The sequence below is a fragment of the Daucus carota genome, chromosome 5, assembly GCF_001625215.2.
Source record: "Daucus carota subsp. sativus chromosome 5, DH1 v3.0, whole genome shotgun sequence".
Classification (NCBI taxonomy): Eukaryota; Viridiplantae; Streptophyta; class Magnoliopsida; order Apiales; family Apiaceae; genus Daucus; species Daucus carota.
The window spans coordinates 37,138,795-37,156,262 of NC_030385.2; the positions used below are offsets into that span (position 1 = coordinate 37,138,795).

Genomic DNA, 17,468 nt, shown 5'->3' on the forward strand with positions numbered 1-17,468 from the left:
GGTCATTTTATCAACATCTTCTTCCTCAAATCCAAATGATCATCTTCCTCTTAAATTCATACCACAATGAAAGTGGTATTTTATTAAGATAGCAAGTGATAATTTTTGAAGTTGAGTATGACACAGACACTGAGTAAATTTCTAATTATAATAGGTACTAAACGTTTCTATTTGATTGAATACTTATCCCCTTATTCTAAAATAATAATTACTTTAACATTTTATATTCCCTACGTCCCAAAATACTTTTTGCACCCACATGATTCCACACATTATTTTTCAAAATTTCTTTTTCTGAATAAAAAAATAGATATTAAATTTTTATTCACAAAAAAAAAATTAGAAAAATAATGTATCGAAATATGTTTTATTTACATCTCAAGTTACGTCAAAGAGACGCTTATTTTAGGACGTAGGGAGTATATAATTTCAGGTGAAAAACTATAATTAAAAACGATTTTTGATAAGAAAAAGTAGATAGATGAGAAACTGGTTGGCAAATTCAGAAAACTCTTTTTCGAATATTATTTTTAATTCAAAATTATTTTTATTATATTATTTTATATATTGTGCTCTATTATGGCCAATCTTATCCAGGCATCCAGAGTTCTAGTAAACGACAGATCATCATCTCCAGGGCCTTGGGTCAGCAAATCAAGTGATTCCTTGAGCTGGCTGCCTGCAATTTCCTGCAGAAACTTGCAAGTTCTCAGGGAACCAAGAGTTCAAGGGTTTTTAGACTTGGATCAGAAATTATTCTGCACTTGTGAGTTGTGACCCAGGATGAATATTATTATAATGTATTAATTGCCATACTCGAAGTAAATTGGCAACAAGTTAAAAAAATATAGTGGTCACAAGTGTGGCGCACAAGTTTGATTGCTGGTATCATACTATTCTAACACAGTAATTGATCGACTAAATTTACTCTGCCTTCGCCATTCTAGCAGTTGCCCGGCAGGGAGGGAACATAATGTTTCTGCAGTAGATTTCTCGATAGATAAGCTCAACTCATGAGCAATAACAGCTGAAAGTGCTCTTCTTTAGCAACTGCATCAGTTTTCCTGGAAGAAAAATTTAGAGGTTAGCCCTTTGTTTCCGAACATGTTTCTACCTTATTCCCTTGTTCCACACTAATCAGTAAGACAGAACATTCTAGATAACCATACTAGACATGCTATTTTCTGGTTGCTGCAAACTTATTTCTAAAAAATATCATTAAGCATTTCGGCATTCAGGAAACATATCCAATAATTTCCTAAATATTGCTTGACCTCAATTCACAGACTAGAAGAAAAGAAAATTAAGATTTCACAAAATTTACTCTCTCTTGAATAACTATTATGAAAACAAATACACAGAACAAAAACAGATTAGCCATTCTACCAGAAAAGTTACTTTCTCTTGAATAATAATGGTCGTTATTTTGCTGTTCTAACAGAAAAGTGTATATGTGAATCTATTGTCAAACCTAGTTTTGTTCTCACGGTGATAGCTGATAGGTTGGTAATGTAAATATATATGATTTGCGTGTCGAAGATAATTTGGAACATGTACATGCTTCAATAGAAGTCCCTTATCTATTATAAGTAAAGCAATGTGTACCTTGTTCCCAATCCCCCAGTTGGATGCTTCCTTTAGCACATGCACAGACAGAAGTTGAATTGCAAAGCTTTCAAGCACCATCCCCTGCGAAGATGAATCGGTGATGTTCTTTTTCTTCATACTCTCCATATTTCTCTCTTTGGGTACTGACTCTTCTATATCTGTGTATAAATGATAGAAGATACACTTAAAGTTGAACCACAACCACAAAAGGATTAATAATCACACTCACTCCATATATACAAAGACTAATGCTCCGTTTGGTTGGAATGATAGAATGAAAGTGTGGATATCATTTATAATAAAGTTTGTGCAGAAATTGACTGGAAAGGAGAATAAAGCAGATATAAATTATCAAAATGGTGGGTTTGACCTCTAGTTTAAATTGGTAGGAAAGAAAAAAAGGGGGAAGAAATGAAGATTTTGAATATTTATCCACAACATAGTATAAATTTCATTCCATTACTACCCAAGTTCATTCCTTCCAACCAAATGGAGCACAAGAGAACACAAAAGAAATATCAGAACAGTATCAACCTTCACATTTGTTTTGAGATAAATGAGTTTGGACATTCTTATGATAGCTGGAGACAGTATCATCCTCCTTCCTAAAATAGAAAAAGACTTGTATATATCAAGCTTACGGGTCAAAATGATGATTTAAAATTGTAAAAGAGTCCAAATGTCAATGAAGCTTACATTTGCCCCTCAAGATCACTCTCAGTACTGTCCGGTGCCTCCAAGATCTTAATTGATGATACATATTCTGCTTGTTCTGGAAAACATGTTTCTCTCAGACACTCCATTTCTTGACTTTTATCTTTTCCAACATTAAAATGACTGCAACTATCTCCAGCATCCAAGTCATCCCCAGCATTTTTATTCTCTGAGGACAAACAATTACTCCCATCACAAGCATCTTCGTGATGCTCAGGTTTGCCAGTACTGGGCTCTGAGAGTTCCAACTCATTTTGCCTATTTAGGCAATTTCTTTCACACTGTGGAATCTCATCCCGACAAACAATACCCCTGACAGGATACCTAGTATTACCTCCTACACCAAATACTGGAGATGAAGTTGACTTGACTGACCTGGAGCTAGTTTTGGTGAGGAAACTGGTTTCACTAGAGTGCTTACAATTTTTAGGTTTGCAGCATTCCAGTTTCTCCAAGCAAAAGGGAGAACGTTTAGCTTGAAAATCACCACAAGGACTTTCAGAAAATGATGTGGCATCGACTTGTATTTCGGGGACCGAATCTACATTATAAAGATCTTCATTCCATTGCTGGAAACTTGAGGGCTGACTATCTTCAAAACCTGAAGTTTGGCAAAAAGATCCCAAACCTGAAATTTTACTGCCAGTAACATCTTCATCCTCAAACAGCCATTTCTCATGTGGACCTTTTCTTTTCTGGAAATTCGCTGTTGGTATTGGACAATTTTCTGATTCCTGCTTTTTGCAGTCTAATTCATGGCAATATCTATTCCTCCTAACTGGGCTGCGATATTCTGAGCCATGTGCTCTAGTTTTTTTTCCCAATAAATCAAACTGCGGGATACCACTTGATTTGTACCAACCTGCAAAGAAAATAAAATGGGGAGATTGTTGGAAAAATTCTACAGATTTGATTAGTTGTGTGTGTGTGTGTGTGTGTGTTGGGGGGGAGGGGGGGGGGGGGGGGGGGGTCATGAGAAGATGCATACCTGAACTGGATGAGCAGAAATCTTCACTGTCGAAGTTTTTAAAAAGTTACACAAAAGAAATGAGATCAGCTCAAATGGCAAAAAAAATAATGAATCATATATAACTATGGAATAAAGCAAGTCACAGAAATGTTCATGAAAACTATAACCTCAGAAAACTCAGATTCTCTCTTTCATCTTCACTTTCAAAGGAAGACCAAGCTGGTTGGTTGATTACCGATCTAACAGAAGTAGTTCTCTGCAGATTTGGAAACCTGAGACATACAAATTCCATGAGACAACGTTGAAGTTACACATAATACACTATTACACTCCACAGAAGTGATTTACCAGGTTCCTTTTGGATTAGTAAAGTCAGGATGATTTTCAGGTAGTTGGTGCTTGGCATAAGGAGTTATTGGATCTGATTAGTCAGGAAGAGAAGAGAATAAATGTCAGAAGAGGGATGTACCAAAGTTATCCAAATACTATAATTATTGTTAGTAAAATGATAACTGATACAGTCATTACATGTATATGACATGTAATGGCGAAAAGTCACGTTATTTTCAGCTACTCCCAATCTCTAGATCTTAATAATAATTTTCACAAACAATTTCAACACAGATGTAACATGCATACTGGGGATGTATGTAACAGAGCTTCACCCTAATTCAATTTAGGGATTCTTTTCTATGAATAAATTTAATTTAGGCATTTGACTTAATTGAGTGAAGCTAACAGATAAAATTACGCATGCACTCCCCTATCCCACTTCTAGTCACCCAAATTTTGACCCAGATCAAACCTCATAATCAATTCATTCATTTAAAAAGGAAGAGGCAACTTTTCCTTTTTCATTTTTCTACTTTATTATTTGCCAAGTCACTGACTGGAAAAATAAAAATAAGGCTATGGACATAGGAATAGACACAGCTAATGCAAAAGCCTTCTGCACTGATATGAACTTATATTTATATAGCAAGAAGAGATGCTACGATATTCTACAATATGCAAACTGCATACACTGACAGTTTCTTGCCTCAAGTGGAAAGAAATAGAAGGTACAAGAGACTTGTTATAAACACTGAAAGACCAATAGTCAGTTATCATCTTGTCACTTGTAAATGAAAGAGCAAAAATTTTGCAACATACTGGACCTGAGCTTTCTTTTTCATTTAATGAGGAGGGAGTCAGGTGTACCCTCACTTCACCGGTGAGCTAACATTCTAAACAAGGATGTAAAGTAGAAAAAATATCACCCAAGGCTTCATACTTCCTAAGTTAGGTATAGATGTTTCCTTTTTGATATGCCAAATAATTTAGATGTTGCAACACTGTCTTTTTCTTTTTTACTAGAAAGTGAATTTTGCAACGGAGAAGATACAGAAATAACAAGAATTAGCAACTTAAACACTAATTTATAAATTAGAAATCAAAAGTTTCAAGTTTTCTGAAAGAACGCACCGAAGTTATCGAATATATGCATTCCCCCTGTGCACCCCCTGTACATGAATAGCAGCTTCATCTAGACGTGAAAGTGCATACATTTAATAAAAGGCAAATAGGGCAGAATTACTAACAGATACCTGCTCGTATTTATGCTAGTGCCTTGAAATGCAAAGTCATTCTCTACATGATTTTCGAAATTGAAATAATCTGGAGAGTTTGAATTTCTTTGATAAGGCCGGGTCTTCCAAGATGATTGACACTTCCTCTTAAAAAGGAAGTCATTGTCTGGTAAGGTACAGCTCTCTGGCAATAAAGGGAATGGTAAATAATGTCTGTAAGAGCTAACGGCCAATTCAGAAATTGACTTAAAGTATCTGCAATATTGTTATTAGCTGTTGCTTAATCAACAAACAAGAATATGCGCTTAATACACAAATGAGTAATGACCACTATGACCATAGAGATTATAGGTTAGAAAAAAAATCATTATCTATGATCTAGCACCTAGTTTGGCCTTGAACATGAATGAGATACTAGAAGTTTTACTGACATTCAAGGTCACTATTTTGATCATATTTTTGCAGGACAGAATTTGACACAGCAGGCTAGGTAAGTTGTGACACAGACATCACTCATGCAGAAGGCTTCACTTGTTCAATATTCTAAAACCAATAGAAATGAACTTTTATAATTCTCTGAGGAAGTAGAAATAGCTACAGGAGAAAATACATGACTTTATTTAACACATATTAATCAGTAGAAAGAAGTTTGAACTCTACCATCCCACATCTTATCATTTCCGTATTCATTGTTGAAGATGTATTCAGTTCCAACGATATTATTTGAATAGGAACCCTTATCGATAATCTGTAAGCGCCCTTTGCCTGTCACTTTCTCGTGTTCAAAGTAACTAAAGGAATCCATCATTAAGCTTGAAGGTAACTTGCTTCCATGGTACGAAATGTCATCATCTTCACCCATATAGTCCTGCATCTAAATCACAATAAACATGTAAAGAAAGCTTAAAAGAAGTAGCATAACCAGTCCGATAGGATATTATTAAGACAGCCAAATTGATTATAAGAAGATTAGCTTTTGCCTATATATCATTGGCTTTGTGTTTTATAATGTTCAACTGTAGAAATCATTAAAATCATGCATGCACCCAAGGCCGCTACATAAAACAGTAAAACAGAGTCCTGAGAATTAGTTATTTTACAGTTTATGTGATCTGGTGACAACACTGACATAAGAAAGGGTACTTATATGTTCTTATATGGTATGCATTAGCTCCAGCTGATAAGTACATAAAAACTTAATGTAGATTCTACATAAGCTAGATGTATATATGCAAGTGCAAGAATATTCCCAATAAAGTCAGTTAGTTACCATATAAGCAAGACAAATGAAAACAGTATGCCAAAAGAAACAACCAGTACACAGTCTTGAGAATTAATTATTTTACAGTTCATGTGATCAGTGATCTAGTGATAACACTGACATAAAAAAGGGTTCTTATATGTTCTAATATGTTACTCCCTCCGTCCCGGTGGGTAGTATGCGTTCACTGATTGCACGCAAAGTATAGTTTCATAATGTTTTTTTCAATTATTTTTTTTTTAATAAAAGTTCAAACATCAAACTTCTATTCAGTAAAAAAAATATTACGGAACTATACTTTAAAGGAGCTTTGAAAAACGTGACAAAAAGTAACGTATACAATTGAATGGGACAGAGGGAGTATGCGTTAGCTCCAGCTGATGAGTACATATAAACTTAATGCACAGTCCACATCAGTTAAATGTATATATCCAAGGGCAAGTATATCCCCATTAAAGTCAGGTAGCTGCCATATAAGCAGATGAATAGAAACATGATGCTCAATGAAACAATTATTACACACACTCCATTTACCTGAGTACTAGAATCTTATAAGACCCCTTTACTCTATTGATATACAAATGTGCAAGACCTAACTAACATCATCCTTTCACACAAAAGGGAATTCAATAATTATGATCATCCGGAGCCTAGAAGGACTATTTACAAGGAGCAAGCATCTGTTGGTCTCATAACTATTCGCATTATTCATAAGCTCTTTCCAAACTCTCCTACATTATCGCCTCTTCTACATGACAGATAATTACTTTTACATTAAAAAAAAAAAAATTCTAGTTGTAATATCGAATTTTTATTTCACTTAGTGCAATCCAGTTTCATTACTTCCCCAGAACTAGTCACATGTATACAAGTGAACTATTTTTCCAACCTTGCAATAATATTACGTTTTAGGTCTTACAACACTAAATAGCTTAAATCTAGTGCGACCCAATCAGGCAATAGTGATGAAATACCAAACACTAAAATTGTTTTGTAGATCAAACGTGTAAACATCACTGACCTGTTCAGTCCATCAAAAGATAAATTGTAGGACAATGGTAGCGCTACAGAAAAACCATTTAGAAAAGGAGGTTTTAGACAAAGCTTGCACTTCGCTGAATCATGAAAAAGGTTGAAATCATTCCTATTGACTTTCTTCTCTAATTATATTCTAAATCCCAAACACCTCAATTTTAGATTGATATTTCTCTTGCAATTAACAATCACGTACATGGCTAGCAAAAGAAGAAAGAAGCAACTATAGCTATACTTGACTAGCATAGCTGTGATGGAAAGATCTGCTGAAAGTTTGAGACAGCATGGTGCAAACGTCATAAATCCTTTTTCAAATCCCAGTTATATATAAACTGGATATCTACACTGAAACATAAGATAACAGTGTTACAAATTCCAGAACTATATAGTATATATAATAGAATTTCATGTAATTTTTTATTAATATAACCCAGCTCTTGGTACTAGTAATTTTCTAAAATTATTTTTAAAAAAAAAATTTGAGTAAATTTTAGTGTAATGATCTCTCCACAAGGTTAACATCCTATCGTTATTTAAAACAATACTTACTGAGACTCTTCTAAAGATAATAGAAAATTAAAGACTTTTGAGTTTCTAGCAGCAACATCAAAAATAAAGATTTATTTCTCTCGTGCAAAGTGCAGCTTTAACGTTTCCTAGAGTGTCTAGTGTTTGAGTAACATGCAAATAACACCCTTGCAAGATCATCCGTCATAGAAAAGTTTCCTAGTAATAAATGTTGCAACGAATTTGATGCATACTGAAAAGTAGCCACAGAATGGGGGGAGAAACTGTAATGTAAACAACGAATATTACATAGTACTCACCGCTTCTGCTCCAAAGTCATCCTGCCTGCTCATAAAGTTTTTAGCTGAATGAGTATTTTCTGTAACTCTTGATGACAATGAGCAACCATAGGGGAAGTCTCTGCTACACAATATTTTTAGAAGATCTCATTGATACATGAATTTGAGGTTTTTCAGCTAATAAATTTAGATCACTGCAACTAACAACAAAAGTAATTTAGATCTTAGAGTGAACTTTGGGAGATCTATAGTTCGCATCAAATATATGTATTGTCACCTCTTTGTAGGTGTAATTTTATTGCTCAGATATTACAACAAATCGTTCTTGGTTCACTAATAAGAAGAGACGTACGTGTGTGTGTGTGTGTGTGAGTGCACTTCCTATTTTTTTTTCATTTTTCCCAAAAGTGCCCTGCCCCAGTAGGCAATAATTACAGTGTTGTATTGTGTATAATACTTCATTTTTGGTTCAGAAGCTTTGCAGAATCATTGAGTATACTTATTTTGAATAAACGTTACTTTTCTTCTCAGCATCATATAGTATGCGGTGATCTAATAAATATGTATCCAAACAAACCGGCTATCAGAGCCAATGTCAACCATTGGCCGTCGGGCATATTTTCACAATACCCATATCAACAGATGAAGCAACAGAAGCAAGACTTGGTAAGTTGTAATACACATTTCTAATATCTCCACATATTTACCTGATAGGCCGGTGTGGTGAATGAACCGGTGTTTCCATTCCAACTTTACCTAGACCTTAAACCAAAAAACAGAGTTAGAATCTCATCCGTTAAAACCACTTGCAAGCATCTACAGTATTTCTACAAAGATGAGAAAAGCACAAATATAACAATCTTATTATCATGTTTTCTAGAAATTACAATCAAACCAACTGGAAAAAAAAGTGCATAGTATGCTGTTGAAGGCAATCAGAATCTAGAAGGCTAAGGCAATAATATTTAGAAACAAAGATTTTTTTTTTTATCAGAATTTTTTTCATTCAATACATAAGACCATCAGAATTTAGTTTAAGAATATTTATTTTCTTTTTGTCATAAGGTAGTTTAAGAAATATTTATTCCACTTGTACTAAGTTATATCTGGATTCTGGCTCATGGTGAGAGCATGCAGCAGCGGTTCTAATAAGTTTAAAAATCTAACTGATTTAAAATCATAGAATGGGCTCTGCTTTAGGAAAAGTGCACTTCGATTAATTTTTTAAGATAGTCTCAGAACCCTCAACACAGTCTCTGGAGGGACAAAAGCATCAAAGAAATCAACGATATGAAACTTTACCTTCGACGGAAAAAGCAACATGAGTTTCATGTAGCGAATCTCCTTCTAAATTGCTATTAGGTCCATCATCACCAAGTAAATCAAGAACAGATAGCCCTGGGTAAAGAAACAAATTATTTATATAATACTTTCCTAGGAATATTTGATACATATTTTACAAAACCAGTCATCAAATTTATGTAAAGAACCATACAGGGAAAAAAGAATTTCACTGATCAAAGTAACAACCAAGATAACAGAAAAGGATATAAACTGAAACAATTGAATATATAGTTATATATTATATATTCGTATAACTTGGATATTACTAAGTACCAACAGATGATCGGTCCAAATTTACAAGATCAGTCATCGAATTTGGTTGGACCAATTATAGCAGAAAACAGAATAGATAACCTGAACCAATTGTATGGTATATAAATTATATAGCTCAGACATAAATATATATATATACAAGAAGCTAGTAAAGTTCAGAATTAAATCTTCTGAGTTTCCTGGAACTCACGCAGGTCATTAGGCATCTCTAATGATTCGGCTTTTCCACTTCCACTTGAATCTTTGTCGTGACTGCCTTGAAAATTCATAGATGCCCTAAATGCAACAGATATAGTAAATTAGTAATTTTCAAAATCACAGCAAAGAGTAGAAAGAATATATGTCCTTACAATAAATGTTAGATATTTGACATATATGTTCTGCAGATCCACATAACTTTAAACGTATAATTACTAGTAAATTAAGGCTCTAGTAGAATGCCATTAAGAATTTGTTGAGTAGGAAACACAATGGAAAGTTGCTAACCAGAAGTGTGCAAAAGATTAGTGCATGCTGATGAGGATAAAGACAAAACTACCATTTTTACCGTTTTTTCGACGCAAATACCACTTTCTGCAAAAATGGCCAAAAATACCATCCTGATACGCATTTTGATATAGGGTAAAACTTGTTACACATTCCACAATAGGGTATCACTGTGTTACCCTTTCTCAGAATGGGTAACTAGCTAAACATTTTATTTTTTTGAACCCATTACGCATTCTGAAACAGGGTATCATGTGTTACCCATTCTCAGAATGGGTAACTAACTGGATAATTTTTTTTTATTTTCTTAAATAGAAATAGTTGAACGCATCCTGTGCATCATCACTTCCGGTTGTTCTTTTCTTGCACAAAATCTTCTAATTTGTGTTGATGATTAGAAAGGAGCAGCTTAAGCAGTGTACAAGTGGGGAAACATGGGTAGTTCAAGTCAGACTAGCAATACCCATTCTGTAATTGGGTAATGGGCTGGTAGTTTTGGCCACCAAATTGAAAAGTGGTATTTTGGTATAAATTTATGAGAAGTGTGGTAAATATGTCATTTTTTCTGCTGATGACCAAACAGTCTCACATGATGGACTTGTAGTACACTGTCAGACACTTGCCTTTCTGGGTCCACTGTCTTCAATTGGTAGGCTGGTGATGAATGATTTAACATGAACAAGCACACAACATCCCAACTTAGAACTTTCGGAGGAGAAGTAATAGTAGATAGCTCACTAGTCTCATTAAAGAATTGATGCTACTTTAAGGAAACGTACACTCTCCTCCACTTTCAGTCCGATCAGCTGAAGCTACTTGCGAAGTATGCATCTTTGGGAGCTCTGGTGTAGTCCGAGAGTCCAAAGTCAAAATGTTGCCATCCAAGATGTCTTTTGCTTACATGATTAAGATAAAAGGAATTCAGGTAAAACCTCTTTTAAGATTACAGTCTGTTGAACTATACTGACTGTATAATAACTCCATTAATAGTGGATAACAGGAAACTTCAAGAGCAAGGGATCCTTCATTAAATACATAAAATAACCAAATATGTTATCCTACATTATACCAACTTCTTAAAAAACTCAAGTTTCTACCGAGAGGGGGAGAGGGAGGGATCCATGGACAATGCTTTATCCCTTCTCAAAGAAGTGTGTATGCACTTTTCATGTGGAAAGAATAATATGAATCTTATTGTAGTGCTACCTATAAAAAGAGGTGCAAAATTATGTGAAGAGGCAGAAACTTTTAGTAAACATCAAAAGGATAGACTGCATATACCATCGTGGAAAGAAGATCTATGTTCCTGATCAACAGTTTTCAGATCTCTCAAACTAAGGATATCCAATGATTGACTATTTGTAGAACGTTGAGTGCATGTATTTGTTATGTCAGAAGAACCATCTTTCCAGGCTGACTCTTGGTGCTGCTGTTGCTTTCTTTGCTCAAAATACTGCTTTTGCCTAAAAAATCAAATAATTCAGGAATTACTGTCAGATGGGAGAAAATGAATCCTAAACTATTCCAAAACTTTAGACATAGAGAGAGCTTCTAGCATCAATTTTTCAGTTAAATAAAGACTAGAATAAAGGCATTTTGGTACCTCTTGTGCGTTGATTTCCTTGACTACAATTTCCTCATCCAAGTCAATTTAAGGATTGCATGGAAACAATGAAATGGAAGGATGATTAATCCATATATGAACCAAGAAATTAAACATGATCTCAGGAAATGCAGCATACAGCACTGTAATTTACAGTTCATACTGTTGCCTATGCACATTCTTTTAAGAAGATATTCGAAAAAGTGTGATTTATTGATTACTGAAATTATGAAATGAGTGATAAGGTAAAAGAATAAAAATAACTGCAAAAAGTGAAAGAAAGAAAAGTTCATATATTTTTCTAGCGTCTAGCCAACCAATCAAGCTGCGGCAGTTTGCTCTTAAAATGAAAAGGAAAAAATGCTTTGTATTCTGGAAATATTCTCATCCTAATTAGAAGCTTAAAATTGTTTAAAAAAATAAGCTAAGCGATACTGATGGTAGTAACGCCTAAAATATCCTCTGGGGTGTCTGCTCTCTTGCATACCAACCAGTCGGACAACTAAACTCCCATTCAGCCTCTGATATATTAAGGCTCTAAGGTCTCCATTTATTATTATATACGGTTAGTTTCATAATTGTCTCGCAAACAGGCCATAATGGTTACATAAGTTATTCTATTCTATTCATTATCTTTGTTTGTAGCCGTGTTGCTCACCAAACTAGTTACTGTAGATATTCTAAAGTTTCAACAAGTTTAGTTGTCCGAGCAGTAACTTGCTAGTTGCTAGTAGCCAAAACAAACATGAAAAAACAATAAAGAAACACATTGGCAGTAGAAAAACATGAACAGTATTTAAGGTTTAAAGCAATCGCTAAAATGCAATTTTAATTTGTTAACGATATAACAGCTCATAACAAAGAAAATCGTAGAAAGACTACCGCTGTCACTTTCCGTCTTGATCCTCCCATCCACTGCAACATTATGAGATATAAATTCCTCTGCAGCAAATAACAGTATGAACTGTAATTCTTCACCACATCTCTAGAGGAGCAAACAAAGAGCATAAAAATATGATATGCTCCTTATATATCATACATAGTAGTAAATTCGAAAATCATAGGGAACTGATGCTTTTAATCACAGTCATGCCTCTTTACTACCAGTGCTGCAATCTGTCACTGCATTTCTGAAGTTCACCTAGAAAATACGCCTTGACCTAAATTTATTGACAAAATCCAAAGGATAACAGCACCATTTCCGATACTCTAGCCATAATTTTTGTTGAAGAAAAATGTAGCAGATAACAAAAAATCGACAATTATATTGCAAAAAACACAAATGCAATGATGCTTAAAACTAGATAACATATTGATGCAGAAATATTTGAAATTATAATGTTCGGTGCAATTCCGAAATAATCATATTGCAGCACTAGCAGTAAAGAGTCATAATCACTAGTACAAGTCGAACCGTTGTTTATACCTAGCAATTTCTCAGTATAGACTCGGAATGTGCAATTAGATCCTAAACTCAGTTCTTTTACATTTTCATATACATGCATATATTTTGTTTTCGATTAGACAATTCATCGAACAGTATCAAGGCGCGACATAACTAGCGAATAACGCACCAAAATCAGGTTCCAGATCAATCAGCAATTACGGTGGAAATTTGAAATTTTAAAACAGCATTTACGCTCAAGATGATTGATATAAATTTAGGCTAGCGTACGGTTGAATAGCAAACTTGAATTGCAGTGAAACAGCATGAAAATGCGTCGGTTCAGTGTCTCCGAATATATTGTAAACAGGGGAGAACCTGGAGAAAAAAATGTAAAATTACCATAATTTTAACATAGTTGTATAAAAATATCCCGTTTTAAAATTATTCTCAAAATTATTATTTTTTTGATAATGAGTAACTAATTCATTCATATTTATTGTCTATGTCTATGGTTTTTTGGCGAGTCGATAACTAATGGTAATGTTGTCATCTATAGTTCTTTGACGAGTGATAATTGATGATAAAATGATAATGTTGATCATTATTTATGTTATATTGAGCGTGATATATAGACACTCTAGTACAAACTCATTATGGTAAAAATGTACAAATCAGTGATTATGACAATATTATTCGGTTATTATCAGTTTTTAATTCAAGAAATATATACATATATCTGATCACGTCACCATCATTATCACATCCAATCACCGCCACCATTCATTTTAATTTCTGGCTATCGCTTCCGATCACCAACGATTTCATCGATAGAAAGGCAATAACTGATCTATTCATAACTATATAAGGTGGAGCAGCGATGATGTTGGGGTGGGTGCGGCGTCAGGGATTGGCGATGACGAAGGAGGTGAGGCAACCATGAGTTGCAGTGATCTGGTAGCAGCAAAGCATACAATAGGTTGGTTGGATGGATTTGAATGGCCGATAATCATCAAATATAACTCCAGCAATCATTAAAATATACTCGTGGGTGGGGGTTTAGTGATTAGATTCAAATATTCCGTAATTGTTTATATATTTGTATCATAAATAGTTTATATATGAGTTCTGGCATATATACACACATACAAAATAACATGTCCAATATGTTATACTTATCTGGTATTTCAATTTGACAAAGGTGTGCCAATTATGTTCAAGAAGGAGAGGGTGTTAGATAATACCGAAGGCGGGGTCCACTCCATCGGAATCGAGAGATTAGAGTTGTCATGTGCTACAAGTAATACTAGTATAGCAATTCTCATGAACTGAATATTTGGGTGGAATTTAATTTCAAAAGTGGGTTTGGGTTTGAAAAAATTAGACCAATATAAAATAAAACTGTTATAATTCTTGTTTTTAAAGGTGTGTGATATGTGTGTGTATATTGCCACTACATAAGTCTGACCTTGTTGTTGGCATGCTCGTAAACAATTTTGTAGGTTGCTTGTAATTGATTTTCTAATATGTTTTTAATTGATTATGTGGTTATTTTGTGATATTAATCTTGGCCACAAGACAACTTATTTTTCGATCCTTATAACTGCTTGCAAGTTGCAACTTATTGTGTAACTAAATATAATTATAATAGATTTTCTTAAATTTGCATTTGTAGTTGCGTATGTGGTTGTTAGCAGTTATATATACGAGTGCAAATATAACTCTCTATTTTTGCATTTTTTAAAAAAATGATGATATTTTTATAATTTTTATTTGGAAATTATAACTTTTGCAAATTTTTGAAAAAATTACAATATTCTTACAAAAAACTTTATATACTTAGATATCGGAAAATAATGTAAAATACACCACACCGCTCTAATCTACTTGCGAAAAATTATATTCATTAACCGTTTTGAAACATAAATAAAAATTCATTTACGAGTGAAGTGGATACTCGTTAAATTATTTTCACCCTGTTTACCGATTAATAAATTGTCTCGCCGCTTTAAAATATACTCCCTCCGTCACTCTGATTTCTAATTTTCTATACACTTTTCTTTTCGGGATGTCCCATTTAATTCTACACATTTCAAAACTTTCCCAAAATAGTAATTTTTATAATATAAAAACCCCAACCACCCACTACTTCCATCTACTTTTTCAAATCTATCAATTAAATATGCATGGTCCCACCACTTTACCTACTTTTCTTTGTCTTTCTTATTACTTTACACTATTTTATACAATTTTTTTTAATCTTCGTATCGTATACATCTCATAGGAACGGAGGGAGTATAAAATATAAAAATAATAAAAATTAATTTAATAATATGCATATATCCACCACGACTCCACGAGCCTATATAATCCCTGTACATTTGATTCGGCCCGAGTTTTCTTCGATTTTGAAATTAAACCCTAGGTCTGCCTATTCGCAACAAAAGCATCTCGTTTTCTTCGATTCAGCTAGAAATTAGTAAATTATAACCATGGGGAAACAGAAAGGAGACGCAGCTAGAAGCAAGGCACGCCCCTCTAGCAGCAGGTACATTTAAATTCGTTCTCTTACTTGTGAGAATCAATTGAAATTGTATTGATTTATTGGCTTGTTTGTGTTAATATGTATTGATTGTTTTTAGTATGGCTGCTTCGCTTTTGCCAACTGCCGGTGCATCTGTTGGATTTGGAGGTTATGTAGGTGCCACACGGCTCGATACTTCTGCGTCGAATCAGCAAGCTGGGGTTCCTCTGGTGGTATGTCATTTTTCTAAATGTAATTGTAGTATTCGACAACAGTTAGTTAATCAGTCAAGCATAAATGCCTTCGTAAATCGTAAGTAAATATTTAACAGTTAAAACATACCGGATTTGATACTTTGTTTGCTAGTTTCTATTTGTCATATTCGAAATATTTTAGTTATTTCTTTAGGGTTTTAGTTTTTGCTATTTTGAAAAGAGAAGTGTAGATCATTTCACCTCTTTTATGTTCGTAACTGAGTTCAAATAGAAACTCACTTAAATGCATCATTCGGACATAGTATGAATCCTGATACAGAATGGCTAGAATTTTCTAATTTCTCCTTTAAGTGCTGAGGGTTTGTTCGATAAAACTTAAAGCTGAACAATTATCTGCTGATTTATCAAGTGCTTCTGAATCCTTATACCATATATATGAGAACGGTGTTGAATAAATAAGTTGCAAATATGCTGTCTAAAACATCTGGATCACGCTAATATACATCTTAGTCCCCAAAAAATAAGAACAAAATCTGGTCATAGCGAACACCAGCAGCAGACTCACGGAGCATGTACATGGTTTTATTGAGATCTAGAGTCTTAATTCCAGAAGTTGTTTTCTCTTTCTAATACCAACTGTGATTAAGTTTGAAATAAGTATCGTGAGAGTAATGTTTGCCCCTGAAACACGAGCTCCTCTACGTTGAATGATTTCAGATAATAAATGAGAACTTGGAGTGTTCATGAAAGCTTTAGTGGGCTTGCTGAAGATGAAGAGGAAGTCACAGGCAGCTCCTTCAAATGATTGATCTTGTGATTTTTAGTGGGCTCACTGAAGATGAAGAGGAAGTCGCATGCAGCTCCTTCAAATTATTGATCTTGTGATTTTCGATCGATAAGCTTTTTTGCGCAGTTCAACTCACTAGACAATCTCGACGCAGCATTAGAAACCTAGTAATTACTATATTACTTCGAGGAGGGAGGTATATGCAATAGACTTGAATTATCTTAACTATAATCATCCAACATAAGTTAACCAAGGGATGTCCTTTAATAGTTGAGAGGTTTTAGGAGTTTTCCTAGCAATTATCGGGTGCCATACCAGAGAAAAAGCGGTAGATGATTCTGGTTAATGGGCATACATGATTCCTTCTTTTAACCCTTCCGCTGAAATACTTTAGTCATCACTCGGTAGCTGTTCACATATGCTTTTAAGGCTAGATTTGAAATCTAGATATAATTTGCCTCATTTAACAGAAAAGAGCCGGAGATGTGAATTGTTGCTATTATAATAATGAGAAACTCAGAAGTAAGCTATGAAGCAAAATTTTTAGAGAGAAAACATAAAGTCCAGTTGAGAGAAATAAAGTGCCTTGAAGTTACATAGATAGATTATTTGAAGCTGGGAGTTTAGAGTAGCAAGTTAAAATAAATCAAATTTGAGTGCAATCCAACTGCTAAAATAACGTGTCTTAGATCTAAATACCGTATCAACTCTCCTGTCTTATTCATGAGGTGATCTGATTGCCGGCAAGGCTGACAACTAGACTAAGTTACAGGATACTATGAAGGCAAAACCTTCAGAGGTACAACATGAGAATGGTAATGGTATCAATATATCATGCTTCTTTGTGAGAAACATTTCTATCTCAAGCACTGCGGCACAAACCCGGATTT

At 34.2% G+C, this 17,468-nt stretch overlaps 2 protein-coding genes and 1 long non-coding RNA gene across 13 annotated transcripts in view; 2 read left to right on the top strand and 1 right to left on the bottom strand.

Moving 5' to 3' along the window:
• Positions 1-816: 816 nt before the first annotated feature.
• LOC108221700 (uncharacterized) lies at positions 817-14,237 on the bottom strand. Of its 10 annotated transcripts, none has more exons than XM_064094340.1 (20): positions 13,243-14,237; positions 12,551-12,610; positions 11,669-11,691; positions 11,347-11,528; positions 10,845-10,955; positions 10,689-10,719; positions 9,770-9,855; positions 9,265-9,360; positions 8,670-8,724; positions 7,984-8,086; positions 5,521-5,734; positions 4,879-5,044; positions 4,757-4,794; positions 3,641-3,713; positions 3,460-3,564; positions 3,311-3,336; positions 2,305-3,184; positions 2,143-2,213; positions 1,606-1,766; positions 817-1,064 (listed from the first exon to the last, which is right to left on the bottom strand). In XM_064094340.1, the coding sequence occupies exons 2-20, from the start codon at positions 12,590-12,592 to the stop codon at positions 1,056-1,058; spliced, it is 2,472 nt and encodes an 823-aa protein (XP_063950410.1). In that variant the 5' UTR covers positions 12,593-12,610; positions 13,243-14,237; the 3' UTR covers positions 817-1,055. The 10 variants fall into 10 exon arrangements, with proteins under 10 accessions (XP_063950410.1, XP_063950409.1, XP_063950411.1 ...); XM_064094339.1 differs by having other exon boundaries at positions 5,521-5,728; positions 10,845-10,961; XM_064094341.1 differs by having other exon boundaries at positions 5,521-5,728; positions 7,984-8,083; positions 10,845-10,961; positions 13,243-14,236.
• Positions 943-2,483, top strand: LOC135152938 (uncharacterized). The gene is made up of 2 exons (XR_010292287.1): positions 943-1,083; positions 1,625-2,483. It is a non-coding gene; the product is annotated as an uncharacterized LOC135152938 (long non-coding RNA).
• Positions 14,238-15,425: 1,188 nt separating the features above from the next.
• LOC108222846 (E3 ubiquitin-protein ligase listerin) overlaps positions 15,426-17,468 on the top strand; it is a 30,132-nt gene continuing 28,089 nt past the window's right edge. The window contains exons 1-2 of one of the 2 annotated variants that reach the window (XM_017396778.2): positions 15,426-15,600; positions 15,695-15,809. In XM_017396778.2, the coding sequence (XP_017252267.1) occupies positions 15,545-15,600; positions 15,695-15,809 (171 nt within the window). In that variant the 5' untranslated portion in view covers positions 15,426-15,544. The remainder of the gene's footprint in view (positions 15,601-15,694; positions 15,810-17,468) is intronic. The other variant, XM_017396777.2, reaches the window with a different exon arrangement.